The 16058-nt window shown below is 42.4% G+C and overlaps 1 protein-coding gene across 2 annotated transcripts; it reads right to left on the reverse strand.

Moving 5' to 3' along the window:
- Window positions 1–281: 281 nt before the first annotated feature.
- LOC121695791 (CKLF-like MARVEL transmembrane domain-containing protein 7) lies at window positions 282–6255 on the reverse strand. Of its 2 annotated transcripts, XM_042076911.1 has the most exons (5): window positions 6003–6250; window positions 5358–5534; window positions 5101–5199; window positions 3180–3270; window positions 282–2444 (listed from the first exon to the last, which is right to left on the reverse strand). In XM_042076911.1, exons 1-5 carry the CDS (start codon window positions 6078–6080, stop codon window positions 2434–2436), a joined length of 456 nt encoding a protein of 151 aa, XP_041932845.1. In that variant the 5' UTR covers window positions 6081–6250; the 3' UTR covers window positions 282–2433. The 2 variants fall into 2 exon arrangements, with proteins under 2 accessions (XP_041932845.1, XP_041932846.1); XM_042076912.1 differs by lacking the exon at window positions 3180–3270 and having other exon boundaries at window positions 6003–6255.
- Window positions 6256–16058: the final 9803 nt, after the last annotated feature.

Raw genomic sequence — 16058 nt, forward strand, 5'->3', positions numbered from 1 at the left:
TGTGTGTGTGTGTGAGAGGTGGAGAGTAGACATGTACTGTACAGATAATGTTCCTGTAAACGCTAGTCATTAGTTGCAGAGGTGGTGGGGGTGGAGGGGGTGGGGCGACGCGTCACTCCTGGAGAATGTACAGTCATCATCGTCAAACTTGAAGAAAACAAAAAGAACAAAAAAAAATAACAAAACTACAAACACGGTCCTGTTATTTCTCACGCCGTAGTGATGTTTGTATGGATCAGGTCTGTTGTCATTCTATTAAAGGTGTATTTATTGGAAAAAATAGAGTTGTTTTGTCTGTTTTGTTCTGCTCTGTCTACAGTATAGGCCAGCGGTATTTTAAGTGACACATGCTCTAATCAAGAAACAAAGACTTTGATAGATTTGTTTGTACCCACTAATACTCCGTAAAATACTTAAACACACAAAATGTACTCTAAGTTTGTATCCACATCAATAAACCCATAACTAACAGGTGTTTATTACTGAATATAAAGTCATGAATGTTACTGTTTATTTTTACAGTTCTTGGCAGACGCCTTTGACATCAATAAGCTTTAAATTAACATTCGAATTACCAGTAACAATTTAAAGTGATATTGCCTTAATAAAAATACAATATAGACTAAATAGAATTTGAACAGAACAAAAACATAAACATTTACAAACTCTGAAGATCCCGAAAACAATAGAATGAAGGGCTATCTATCTATTAATCAGTCTTAACTAATAATGAATAAGAACAATGATACATTATGATTGTTGAATTGTTCATGGCATTGAAGACTAATGCTTTCTATGTCCTAGACTGTTTCATTTAAGTGAGCCAATGTAAGGCATATGTACTGCACACTCAGTGCTTAATAAATGCATCAGTATCAGCATCAGTTCCACAACACAGTTTAAGGAACACCCCAACTTTTTGGTGAATTAGCTTTTTCCCCATCTACCCCAGTGTTAGATGGGAGGATCCATCCTCTTGTCCTCTCTGTGCGTGCAATAACCCAGTCTGACCACTGGAGGTGGGGTGCACCAGTAAGCCACTAAGCCTAGAGCTCCCTTTTAGTTAATAATCTAATTTCCCTAAAAGTTGACGTGTTCCTTTAAACAACTGCAGATTTTAAATCAGCAGATCATCAGCCACTCTTGTAGAAGACCTGGGATGTATTTCAAGCATGGAGTTTTTGTGACAAACCCAGAGGAGGTTGAACCTAAAAGATGGCCCCTGTAGCTGTTATTTATTTATTTTTTAAGCCCAATCCAAACTTTTCTCATCTGTTGTTCCTCATTGGTGGAACATACTACCAGTTCCTACTAGAGCAGGGACATCCCTCTCCATCTTCAAAAAACTCCTGAAGACCCAGCTCTTCAGAGAACATCTCTCGTAGCACTACTTGCAACTAGCCTTGCTAACTCCAGCACTTATCACCTGACTAGAACTGACACTTGACAATGAAAATAGCACTCACTGATACACTAGCTTGTTCTTATTGTACTGTATGTTTAAATTGTTTACCATGTTGAGAGTCACTTTGGTTAAAAATCATCAGCCAAATGTAATGTAATGTCAAGTAAAGGTCTCCTTCATATCCCTCACTCTCAGCTCAGGCAAATAGGTGACAGAGCCTTCACCTGGCCTCAAAACTCACCTGTATTCTCTGGCCTTCTCAGCCCTCTAATGGCCAACTTGCTATGTCTGTAATACTGTGTCCCTTGCTGTTCCTTATTGATGTGAGATGTAAGTGTACTGCAGCACTTGCATTTGCACTTTGTTTCACATTCATACACAGCACTTTGGCCAGAATAAGCTGTGTATGAATCTGATTTAGAATACATTTTACTTACTTTGTTTAGTCAGGAGAATGAGGTGTTAGGGCTTATAAGCCCTATATATATCTATTGGGAGCTTTAGCACAGTTTTCTTTGGGTTAACTTCCTAAGATTTGGCACTTCACCTCACACTTGACATACACCCCAGTAGGAGAGCCTGGTTGGATGGCATCATTAAGCAGCTGATGCTCCCTGTTAGTAGGTGGGTTTACCTGGACACGTTTATTCCAATTGGAATCGGAATAGAAATAACACATAGCACCTTGATTGGAATAAAACCGCCGATCCGATTAGAATTTTAATTGGAATGAAAGAGGTGGTGTATTCCGTTCTTATTCCGATTTATCTACCATATATAGGGTCAGTCGGATTGCCCGCTGTAGCTTATCAAGCAAAAGCAAAGCGGCAATGGCTATTCCCATCAAATTATGTAAAGAGCACCTGATCAGAATAGAACGTACGCCATGTAAACAGATGACACAAGATTTTCATTCAGAATAGTCTAATCGGAATGACTGTCCATGTAAACCCACCTACTCAGTTCTGTTTCCGAGTCATTCTGGAAGCTGTGAGTGAACTTGGGACGTGGACGTGAGGCTGACCAGATCAGACTTCAGCTGAAGAGAGGAAAGGAAAATAAGTGTCATGGATGTGTGTGTGTGAGAGAGAAATATAATACAACATTAACAAAAATACTATTATATTCAAGTCCAGTTTTAAGCACTTGGGATCTGGCTTTATAAGACTTTAATTTATTTAAGGTTTTCCCACAATCAGTCAGCATGTCAGCTCAGGGCTTCATGTAGTCCAATACAAATATATGTACTGTATATGTATATCATAATATATATATACACACACATCTTTAACCACCGAACAAGAAACCCTCAGCTCTTCTTAGAGTAAACATTAACTGGACATAAACATTAATTAAAGCAACACCAAAGAACTTTTCCTCTGTCGCATGCACTATTTGTTTATCCAGCACCAGCTTTGCAAATAACAATGTCCACAGACAAGGTAGAATATGTTGCATGATTTTATGAAAGTACGATGTATTGCGACATCAGATGCAAGTCAAATTTGTAGTTTCTCATGTCTCATTCCATCGAACTACAGAACCGCTACCCGATCAGGCAAACTTACATAGTGCGGTTATAGCCGATAGAGGGCCGCGAAGCGAATGCAGAAAGTGCCGTTCACCCTGTTACGAGTTGATGAACCACTGAAACGATTTTGGAAACATTATTTTAAGGTACAAAAAACTCTTTGGTGTTGCTTTAAGGGAAATGTTTGTGAGTGTTGATATGCAGATATGTAGACGCCAATCTGTCTATGGGGGACAGGCTTACCACTGATGTGGGGGGACAGCTTTGAGTGTAGGGGCTGGAAGGAGAGGGCTATGCTAGCAGCGAACAGAAAACACACTGTCAGACCCAGCATCTGTTACAGGAGGAGAGAATAGAGACCAGCGAACAGAAAACACACTATTAGACCCAGCATCTGTTACAGGAGGAGAGAATAGAGACCAGCGAACAGAAAACACACTGTCAGACCCGTTACAGGAGGAGAGCGTAATAGGGAGCCAATTGGGAAGGAGGAAAAGCAGACTCAGTTGGAGTGGAGTGACGTCAATTCCATGTCTTTTTTTTGTTGTAGCACAGGTCATAATGCTGTTATATACTGTACCGTACCCAGAGAGCAAGCTGCTGAATCCGAAGGCTACTGGATGTTGCTCAGGATAAAAGCGTGAACGTTTAATGAATGAATAAATTCTATATGCAAAAAATAGGAGATGCATGTGCTTCTTATGCATTCCATATGTTTCAATATGTGTTTGTAAGTATGTAACATATGCATTTATTCACTTTTCAACTCCTCTCTACGTCAGTGTGCAGTTCCACAGTGTTTTAAAGAATCTGTCATCATCCCGGTACCTAAATCAGCAAAAACAACAGGCCTCAATGACTTCAGATCAGTCATTGAGGCCTGTTCAGATCAGTCAGATCCTCACTTCAGTGGCTATGAAGCTGTTTGAGCGCTTGGTCCTCTCCTATCTAAAATCCTGTGTTTCGCCACTGATGGACCCTTATCAGTTTTCTTACCAGGCAGATCTTTGGAAAATGCCATCAATCTAGCTGTTCATTTCACTCTGCAACACCTGGGAGCGAGCAACGCCTATCCACGTATCTTGTTCATTGACTTCAGCTCGGCCTTCAATACAATCAATCTTCTTATACTATTCTCCAGGCTTCAAGGTATGAATATTAATACAACTAATGTGCCATTGGATATTGGACTTTCTGAGCAACAGAAGTCAAGCAGTCAAGGTTATTAATGCTACATCATGCCCTCTGACTCATCACTGGGGCTCCACAGGGCTGTGCTATCTCCTCTGCTTTTCTCCATCTATACCAATGACTTGATATCTCACTAGTGCAGCAACAACAAGCTCCATCTCTATATGTGACCAGCCAATAACCTTGACAGACTCCTTTAAATTCCTTGGCTCATACATCAGCAAGAACTTGAAGTGGGACATTAACACCACTCACATTATCAAGAAGGTTCAACAAAGACTACTATACTTCCTTAGGCAACTTAAGAAGTTTCATGTGAGCAAAGATCAGTTGGTGCATTTCTACAAAGCCATCACAGAGAGCATCATCACATCACCCATCACTGTCTGGTATAGGAGTTCAGACTGTCGCACCAAAAGGAAATTAGAGCGAGCTGTCACCTAAGCCTCTGACATAATGGAGTGTGACCTCCCCACAGTTCACGTTCTGTACTCCGTAATATGATTCTGTGCTTCCAGAATCCTAAAACATCCCAAAGCACCACTTTCTCCAGCTTCTCCCGTCTGGACCACGTTACAGATCCATGAGGACTGAAACCACACATTTCAAAAACAGCCTCTACTCTGCAGGAATAAGACTCTTGAACACAACTAAACTGAAATGATTATTTTTCTTTCTAATAATTATTTATTTATTTATTTATTTATTTATTTATTCATTCATTCACTGGATTGAGCTAAAACCTGTAACAAAAATATCACCAACACTATTGTGTGGCAGTAAAAAGTATCTATCTATCTATCTATCTATCTATCTATCTATCTATTTTCTAAGGAAGTGTCACTATGATCATTTGCATATTATTTAACTGGTCATTATTACTCAACAGAGATTTTGGGAAACAGCATTGACCTGACAGAACATTCTGCGAAAGGGCAAGAGCTGTTTGCTGGTAGGTGGGAGTGTCACTTACTGAGGCGGCCACGAGGATATTCACGTCATGACTCTTCACTGCAGCTGCACAGGACACAGGAAAGACACATAGTAGTGCCACTGTATCTAAAACAAACTCCTAACACACACACACACACACACACACACATATACACACACACACACACACACACACACACACACACACACAGTCATTTAATGTATGCAAACTACAAATTCTGTTCATGCAAACCCTTGACCCTCAAAAATGTCATGTCAGTGTTGTTGTGGTAGTACCGTGACACTCCAACTGATGCAGGGGAGTCTGCTTGGCAGCCCCAGGGCAGTGAGGATGAGGAAGAGGAAGATGGCAGAGAAGACTCCGATGGTGATGACCTGGAAGAAGATGTAGGTGTCCAGCACTGCAGTGAACCAGGAGGTGCGGACGACGAGAAAGGCAGCCAGGAGAAACACCTGCACACCCACAGCCACAGAGCCAGAGATCATCAGACAAACAGCACACACACATGCGCACACACACACACACAAACACACACACACACACACAGTGTGCACACATCAATAATCATGATTATGATGATCATGTGCCAAAAGATTCCAAATCAACACTGAACAGAATGAAGCAGGCATACACACACGCTTTCTCTCACACTAACACACACACACACACACACACACACACACACACACACACAGCAGAACTGGGCAACTGAACTGGGCCGCATGCACTAAAGAGACCACTGGCCAATAAGTCCCTTGTGTTGGGGTAACTTCAGCAGGTCAGTGACACAGCAAGGGTCACAGAAAAAAACAGAGTAGACATATAGCAGAACACTAAAACCATCAAGCCTAAGGGTCACTACACCAGCACATAGATGACCGTATAAGGAAGATTTAAGATGTAGCCTACAGAGTTCTTACCAGCTCAGTGATCTTCAGTATGCCCTGGGCAGATCTCAGATATTTCAGATTTAAAACTCCTTCAGTGTCAGTGGCCATTATCAGATGGAATTCAAATGAGTCCTTCCTACCCCACTATCAGTGATCCGATTGTTGGATGTTTTAAGCGTAGTAGATAGTGGTAACCAGCACTGCCGTCACAGGAAGTGGTCAGAGAGAGGCACAGACGCCCACGACATGATTGAGTAACCTTGTGATGTGCTAGGTTTCCTGACAGTGAGGTCTTCTCACCTCTTAGTCAGACATATAATTAGATATGTCTCAGTCAGATATGGTTTCCGACCAAGATAAGCCAACACAGTTATTACGGAAAGCTTTATTTTTAGGCAATTCTGGACACAAGCAAACTGAAAAATGCTGAGCAAAGTATTGCTTCAGAAAGTAAAAGTCCTGCCACATATTTGCTTTAACTATTCACTAAATCAGCTGAGTCTAATTAGTACAACTCCTTAGCCAGGTAGATTAGTTAATTAGTGAAATCACCTGTGTTAAGTGCACAGGTCAAACCAATATATGGTAGGACTTTTACTTTCTGCTGGACTTGTACGCCTCGTCTAATAACTCTCTCACAGATATCAACGGTACATGATAAACTGTGGATTTGCCAGGGCCATGCTGTTTTGAAACTCCGCTGGTAGTGTGGTGGTTTAGGAGATGGGCTAGCATGCAGTAGTCTGAAAAGTTGTGGATTCAATTCTCGGCTTCCACCGTTGTGCCCTTGAGCAGCACTTAACCCTGAGTTGCTCCGGGGACAATGGCCCTTCTAATATAACCAGAGACTTTCTAATGAGGAGACACAGCACTCAAAATATCCAGGGGCGTCACTAGACCTTATTCACTGGGGCACGTGCCTTAGTAAAAGTCTCCAGTGCCCCAACTCTAGCGCTGCTCTCGCTGGAAATGGCATTCATGAGCGCATCTCCGTGTCTACTTTAGTCATGACTCGAGCCTGTCACTTACCAGTCAATAAAAAAAACATGGGGAAAAAGAAAGGGGCCATAATAGCCAATCAGGAAATAGCACCTCTGTAGCTGGGTAAGATTGAACGCAACAACCAATGAAAATTGTTCACCTGATTCTTCCGAGTATTTCGTCCGCTGGAGCTCGTCATATCACTTTGAGCACAAAGTAAGTCGTCCCCTGTTTTAATGTTACAACAAATTCACAACTTGTTTGACAGAAAAAATGACAAGTTGATCGCTGTTAGAGAATGTTGCCCACATAATTAGCATCTGTTTTTCAATGATTAGCGTCGTAGCCTACATTTAGCAACAGTTTACCAGCTTGTGCTCTCTCCCTCACACACAGACTCGCACCATGCGTAGGCTGCATGCACACATGCGGACAATTAATAATGATTTATACGTATACTGGAGAGAGAGTCCTGTAAAAGTAGCCTATACTGTTTGTGAAGCTGTCCTACTGTAAAACTAAACATAGCCTGATAAACTGTTCAGAGATGGACATCAGACAATTCTTCCTGAACAGAGGCAGAGGGAAAGGAACAGTGAGGAGAGATGAGGATGACGAGGGAGGTATGATAATTGTCCATATTAAAGGTAACATTTATGCTGGTAATACCCAGTGCTGTGATTTGATCAGTTTAATGGTAAACTTAAATAAGTTTGCTGCATTTGTAAATGTAGCCTATAATAATCTACACAGAATCAGAGTACACAAAATCAGACTCTGATTCTGTGTAGATTATTAGGCTACATTTGCAAATTATCACCAAAAGCTTTAGTAGGCTATTTAAGCTACAACGAACTGCAGTATTGCCAGGATGACTACAGGACCCTTGCCTGGGAGGGAAGTATATCTCAATTTTGACTAAAAATAAGCTACTCTTGTGTATGAAAGCCTAATAAATTCATGCAGTGAGTATTCAGTAGGCCAACTTATGCCTATGTGTTTGGATGTTGCTGGATAGTGGCTGCTACAACAATTGAGGGAGAGAATGCTGGAGGAGGAGAAGAGAGGGGAGAAAGAGCACAGGCTGGGCAGTCCAGTACCAGGCAGGAGAAGGCGGAGAGAGACACGCAAGAAATGGATGAGGACATGATGGGGGCTATCCGTAAAGCCATTAATTCATATTGCGCGCACATTTAAATGTTTTTTTTTTAATATATATTGGGAGTTGGGGGCCTGTGCCCCAGCAAAGCTCTAGGTCTAGAATCGCCCCTGAAAATATCCTCCATAGAAATGCATGGGGTTAGTTTGTAACGCCAATATGGCAGTTGTCTACACCAGTGTTTTTCAACCTTTTTTGTGCCACGGCACACTTTTGACACTTAAAATGTCCCACGGCACACTAACATCCTGCGTGAAGAAAAAATAAATATACCATAGCCTAAAATTTCAAATAATACACAGATATGGCCTTATTATGGCTTCTATGCAAGACCTGCTCAATAAAACAAGCGCCCTCTGTTTCATTTGTAGGTGACTATATCCAATTTAATTGTTGTTATGAACTAGCCTGGCGAGCCAGACCCACATTAAAATGTAGGGTCTGGGCACTCACCGTTCGCAGTGCTCAGTCCGAGGGGCGGGATAATCAGTTGTCTTTCAAATTCCCTCTACACGCAATAGGATATTTGTTTTCAAGTAGCAGGGAATTCAAGCCAAACCGTTGCAACTCTGCCATCAATCATTATGTTAAGCCCACCAAACGACTCTATACACGATTTCAATGTCCTGATTAAGTTTCGATTTCTGGAGCTCACAAGCCAAAGGAGAGTTGCTAGACTAGCCCTGGCAGCAAATGCATACCACAAATAGTGCAATCATACAATCAATGAGAGCATGTGGTTATAAATTCTTTGATGCAACAGTTGCTCTTCTGGACCAGTGAGTGACATTTGGGTAATTTTCTGCGGCACACCTGATGATCTCTCACGGCACACTAGTGTGCCCCGGCACAGTGGTTGAAAAACACTGGTCTACACATATCCCACCCCTTCCGTTGCAAATCGTTGACATGTGAAAACATTGAGCCAATCATGTGGTGTGTAGTGAATACATTGAGCCAATCATGCGGTGTGTTGTGAAGACATCGTGGCAATCATGTTCTGCCCAAATAGATGCCTGATAAGTGCCCAAAAAAGCGTTGCAATATGGCCGCCGAGTGGAGGGACTTGCCTAAAAGGACTTTGATATAACTGACACATGTCACATAAGAGGGCACGAGGACAAAAAGCCCCACCTGTCTTTCATCATTTGGGGCAGGTTTATATTTTTCGACAACACTGCCAGCTGAGTAAACTACTTGCTTTCAGTGGCCCTGGACTTTATGTAATCCCCAAAAGTGGTTAAAATGTCTTACATATAAAGACCAATTGAGGCATAAAAGAGGGTGTCTTAGGAAGGGAGACTCACTATACTGCCATTAGAAGTATTGCTATCGCTGCTACCACTGCATACTACCACTGCTGTGTATGACAGAGACACAGACTTGTCTAAGATGAAGGCCGTCATCACTGCCGCTGCTGTTTTCCATGTATGGAGCTCAGTCTCGGAGCACCCAGATTGAAGTTGAGAGAAAGTGGAATAGAACATTATGCCCAATATTCCAATATGTGGTTTAATGTTCTGCATTTCTCATTAGTGGGTCACTTTGATACTAAAAGTATGATTCTATGTAATGACTGTATGATATCTGTACTGTCCCTGTGTATATCTGTGTGTGACTGTGTTTAGAGATAAGCAGGAATATTATGACTTATGCGTCAGTAGCTATCTGCTCCGGATTGCCAGGTTGCCACTAATCAGAGTCTGATTCAGTGTAGTCCACGTGAGATGGGATGGCCAACGCCATCTCCCGTCAGCCTGGAAGGATACTTAAACCCTAACTATGTCCTTGTCTAGTTAGAGCAGCTGATGGATCTTTAGGTGAAGTCATGCTGTCTCTCCCTTGATCCGCATCATTGTAAATAAACTCTGTTCCTGATTTTTCATACTATTGGTCTGACTGGGTCTCTATTAAATCTATGGTATCAAAATTACCATCAAAGTCCAGAGGGAGATCCAGGATACTGGGGCCACCGCTGCTGCAGTTGCTACCCAGCTGGACGTCTCTGCTGAGCTCAATCGACTCAGGGCCACAGTGGAGAAGCTCGAAAATACGATGGTGGAGCTGAGAGTGACTGTAAGCTTCACTCAAGATGAACTGCAAAACACTAAAAATGTCTTGTTCAAAATGGAGGATGAAAATAATGAACAACAGGCAGAACTGGAAAAAGCAGCACAAGCAAAAGAGCTAGCACTGATGAAGACAAGGATGGACACCGGTGAAATTCAAGTGGTAAATCTAATGGAAGAAAACGCAACACAAGTGGCAGAGCTGACAGCAGTGAAGAATAGAATGGTAGCCACTGTGACTAAAAGTAGTGAACCTGGAGAAAGAGATTACAGACAAACCCAAAGTGGCATTCTCAGCTGGTCTGACTAACTCAGGGTACATAGAGGCTGGGAATACTGACTTGAACTTGGTCTTCACTAAAACCATCTCAGGCATACAGCAGCACGACTGACTTTTTCACTTCTCCAGTCAAGGGAGTGTATACTTTAGATTCATGGATCATTTGGACACACTGGACAAATATCAATATGTCTAAGAATGGAGAGCAGGTCATTCATTTAGGGGAACATGACACTGATAGCAATGATGGCTATCTCCCCAGTGGTGTGACTGCTGCTGGAGGTGGGAGATTTTATTAACTTGAGCATCCCTGGAAGCTATAGGCTCTATGATAGTTCTAATAATTGCAGCATCTTCAGTAGTTTCCTGCGCTTTCCTCTGGGGAACACATTACTCAACATCACAAATCAAACAATAATGTATTTCATAATAATAATGAAATAAAGCTATCTGAATCTGGTTGGCTTCCGTTCTCTTAGTTCTTTTCTCTCTTTTACAAAGAAAGAAGCAAGTAGGCTACCAGTAAAGCTTTAAATTATCAATGAACGTCCTCCATAGTCACTGACAATTAGTTATCAGTTGCCTTTTGTCAGTGAATAGGGACTATAGAGGAATGGAGATGATATTGCGATTTATTATCTCAAACTTTACTCAAACAGTAGGCCTATACGTATTTAAGAATGAGTGTGTTGCCATGTTAAACTATATTAAAAGTCAGAGCCATACGGCTCTGTTAAAAGTGATGCAACTCCGCCATCTAGCGGCAGGCCGATTCAAAGTGACAGTGGGATTTGCGTTGCATTCCCCCAGACTAGAGATAAAGAGATAATGGGTGAGTCACACAATTTGGGAGGTCTGGGATGAAGGATGTTTTGTTATAATTCAAAGTACATATGTCTACCTTTAAATATGCTTAAAATACAGGGGTCATAAGTATTGACACCCCTACTGTATGTTAAATTCCCATAGAGGCAGTCAGATTTTTAGAGGAAGGCCAGTTATTTCATGGATCCAGGATACTATGCATCCTGACACAGTTCCCTTGGCCATTGGAATTAAAATAGTCCCACATCATCACATACCCTTCACAATACCAAGAGATTGGCATGGTTTTATTTTTATGCTCATTGAGCTCAATACAAAGCAAACCAGCTAGGCTAACTGAAATAAGACCATGCCAATCTCTAGGTATGATGAAGGGTATGTGATGATGTGGGGCTACTTTAATTACAAATGCCAAGAGAACTTTAGTCTTGATCTTTCCTTCATTTTACACTGTCCTATATAATGCAAATGTCTATTCAATCTTCTGACAGCTTATTAAAAATGTGTTCAATGTGTGTTAATCTTATGGTGTAATGCTAGCCTAGGCCCGTATATAACACCGAGCACTATGTTAAGAAGCACTTCCATAGCACTAAGGAGAAGACGTTGCTGTGCTGTTGCTTTCTGTTTGGTTTGCTGTTTACTGAGGGCATTCATACTAATCATTGATATCAATTGCAACAGCCAGAGAAATAAAAACAGCTGTCCGGTGTCCGGTGCTCATCGCGATCGCAAAGCCGTGCGTGCGTACGTGCGTGCGTACGTGCGTGCGTACGTGCGGGCTGGCACGCACGATCTCTTATAAAGCCAAGTGCCTGGCTGTTTGTAACTGTTTGCTTTTCTGTTTGGTTTGCTGTTTACTGAGGGCATTCATACTAATCATTGATATCAATTGCAACAGCCAGAGAAATAAAAATCAATTTTACAAAATATGACCTAGGATACACGCAATAGCCAGCGTCACGAGACTCTTATAATGTACATAACACCGAGCACTGCGTTAAGAAGCGCCTCCGTAGCTCTGTTGAGAAGACGTGGCTACTTGAATGAGTGTGCCAGTAGCATCGCCGGTTCGAATCCGGCAAGGAGCCGTGTCCGCCGCTGTCACCCGTTAATTTTACGCTACGTTGTCCAGTGGTCATCGCGATCGCAAGTCCGTGCGTGCGTGCGATCTCTTATGAAGCCAAGTGCCTGTTTGTAACTGTTTGCTTTCTGTTTGGTGTGCTGTTTACTGAGTGCATTCCTATTAATAATCATTGACATCAATTGCAACAGCCAGAGAAATAAAAACAGCTGTCCGGTGTCCGGTGCTCATCGCGATCGCGAGGCCGTGCGTGCGTGTGTGCGTATGTGCGGGCTGGCACGCACGATCTCTTATAAAGCCAAGTGCCTGGCTGTTTGTAACTGTTTGCTTTCTGTTTGGTTTGCTGTTTACTGAGGTCATTCATACTAATCATTGATATCAATTGCAACAGCCAGAGAAATAAAAATCAATTTTACGAAATATGACCTAGGCTACACGCAATAGCCAGCGTCACGAGACTCTAATAATGTACATAACACCACGTTAAGCAGCGCTTCTGTAGCACTAACGAGAAGACGTCGCTGTGCAGAGCACATGAAGAATTCGTGTAGGTAGTGGTAGTGTAGTGGTTAAGGAACTGGGCTAGCGTGCATTAGCCTGAAAGTTGTTGGTTCAATTCCCGGCTTCAACCGTTGTGCCCTTGAGCAAGGCACTTTAGCCCAAGTTGCTCCGGGGACAATGTAATCCCTTGTAATATAGTTGACATATGTAAGTCGCTTTGGCTAAAAATGCGTCAGCCAAATGTAATGTAAAGAATTGTGCCAGTAGCATCGCTGGTACGAATCTGGCTTGATGCCGTGTAGTACTGTACGCTGTGGTTGGAAAATAGGCTCCTGCTAGATTTTCATGTAAAAATGTAGTTTTTTGCATATTTTGCTAAATATAGAGTCCAAGGAAAAAAAAAAAATCTTTTTTTTTTACGAACCATCTTTAGTGTTTTATCTGTATGTTTTAAAATAAGCGATTATATCTAGTCTGAAAAGTGATTTTCACATTTTCTTCTAATTTTTTGACAATTAATTCCACTTTTTGCACACAAAACCAGCAGATAATGTAGAAAGGTTGTTGGTTCTAAAACAATATCCATAGTTTTCAAATTTTGAGTGTCTGAAAAGTGTAAAAACACCTCCTCCCTTGTTGCCTATGTCAAAACGATTTCTTAATCTTTGCTTTTCTTGATGCTTTTCTTGACCTGCCATGTCATTCTATTGTCTACCTTAAGAGAAAATTGTCTTTGAAATAATCTATAATAGTACAGGCAACACAGTACACCACAAGGTGTCATAGGCATGAGTAGTTAAGTAGCAGTAGGCAAAATTAACAAACAAAAGAGTATAAGGTACAAACAAACAGACAAACCATGGATCTAAGTTACAAACAAACAGACAGACAAACCACGGATGGCCCTCTCACAGCCTGAACTCATACAAAAAACAAATAACAAGGGAAAACATTGGTCAGACACTAAACCATGTGCATTTGCTCTCTTTAATCTGGTACGCCCTCCAAATGAGCCTGGGACAGTTGGTCAAGGCTAAAGTTAACACCATCTTGGTCATTGTGATGAGGGTTACTGAGGCCTGGCTCCCTCCCGATACCCCCATGAGGCTGTGGAGCAGCCAGTGCTGGTGGGCTGGATGAATCTTCACAGGTGGGAACAGGTTTAAGCTCGGAGCGATGCAGAAATCTAGACGCACCCTAGCGGCAGCAAATTACATTTGCTGCAGGGCTAGTCTAGCAACTCTCCGTTGGCTTGTGAGCTCGAAAAATTAAACTTCTATCAGGCCAATCAAATCGTGTATAGAGTCGTTAGGTTAGGATGTTGCTGTTGGCGAACAGTGTGACACGAGTTAAGCTTTTGTTGAGTTGGCAGAAGTTTGAACTAGCCAACTAGCTTCGCGGGTGGAAAACGCATGGGACTCAGCGCTGTCCTATTTATTGCGTGCAGAGGGAATTTGAAAGACAACCGATTATTCCGCCCCTCGAACTGAGCACTGCGAACGGTGAGTGCCCAGACCCTACATTTTAATGTGGGTCTGGCTCGTCAGGCTAAGCTTATAGCTTACAGTGGGCAAAACAGCGATCACAATAACTATTTTGGAAAAACAGTGATAACACTAACAGGATAACTGATGATGAAAGACAAGTGTAATTGTGAGTTAGCCTATTTTCAAAAAGGAATAAATAGCTGGTGTTTATTTTGTGTTGTTTCAGATTGACCATGGAGATGACTGAGGCATGAAGACAGCCTGAATATCGATGGGAACAGTGGAATTAACACCTAGACTACTTAAACTTTGTCTGGGATTGCACTTCTACAGCCAGGCTGTTGATAAAAAATAATAAGACACTTATGTGTAAAGTTTCCCCCCCCCCCCCATTGTGTTTGTAGCCTAGCTTATGTTTATTAGTTGAGCTGTTGGGAAAACGTTACGAACTTTAGCCTGGGTGAACCTATAACGAACCTGTTAGCAAATGTCTAGCAAACAGATTTTTCAGGATAATTAATTACCAATCACATTTCACATAAAGCCGGCTGATATCTGGTAAACGGGTCCGTACCACACACAATACCCGGACCCGTATTGCATATGATAAGCAGATCTGGAACACGGCAGTAACACAGAGTATCATACGGAACTGGGCCAGTCTTAGCCCTTATTGGCACCAGATCCGTCAAACGGATCCAGACCGATTTTGGACCGATGTGCGTTTGGACGCCAGATCAGGTCCATTATGCAGATCCGTGCCGGACGTTGTGGTAGGTGTGGCCCAGTTCCGTCCCAGTGTATTTTTGCTATCTGGGATATTACAAGGGATCAAATTGTCCCCGGAGCAACTTGGGGTTAAGGACCTTGCTCAAGGGCATAACAGTGGAAGCCAGGAATTGAACCAACAACTTTCAGGCTACTGCACGCTAGCCCAGCTCCTAAACTACTACACTACCACCGCCCACTAGAAAAAGACTAGAGTGCCAGGTGGTAATATGGGTACGGTGTCAGGACCACCATGCCTATGATATGCTGCAGCCTCTTCTAAGAGTCTCCTAGCACTAGCATAGACAGAAGTCAGGTACTCTTGATGTTGCACCACCCAATCAGTCAGTGGACCGTCCCTGTGGTCACCTCCAATATTTCCAAGTAGGTGGTCGACTGGTAACTGTGGCTTTTGACCGAACATCAGCTTGTATGGGGAGTGCTGTGTGGACTGGTACATGGTGGTATTATAGGTGAACAGGACCTGAGGGAGCAACTGGGGCCATTTGCGCTTCTTTTCAGGGGGTAAGGTCTTGAGCAAGTCATGAAGTGTCCTGTTGAAATGTTCACATTGACCGTTCCCCTCTGGATGATAAGTGGTGGTTCTACTCTTTGTTATGCTGTAGATGTCAAACAGGTAGGTGCTTCAACAGCTTCCCCTCAAAGCTGCTCCCCTGATCAGAGTGGATTCTCCTTTGGCACGCCATACACATAGAACCATCTCTCAGTTAGAATCTTAGCTACGGTGGAAGCTCTCTGATCAGGGCTGGGAAAGGCCTGGGTCAACTTTGAGAAAACATTGACTACCAGAACATTCTCTTGTCCTGTGCTAGCCCAATCCAAGAAAGTAAAGTCAATGGAGATTATCTACAAAGGCTTAGTGGCTAACAGATTTCTCAAGAAAGTTCTGGCTTGGGTTGTCTTGCTTTAGC

Source organism: Alosa sapidissima, chromosome 21, assembly GCF_018492685.1.
Source record: "Alosa sapidissima isolate fAloSap1 chromosome 21, fAloSap1.pri, whole genome shotgun sequence".
NCBI lineage: Eukaryota > Metazoa > Chordata > Actinopteri > Clupeiformes > Clupeidae > Alosa > Alosa sapidissima.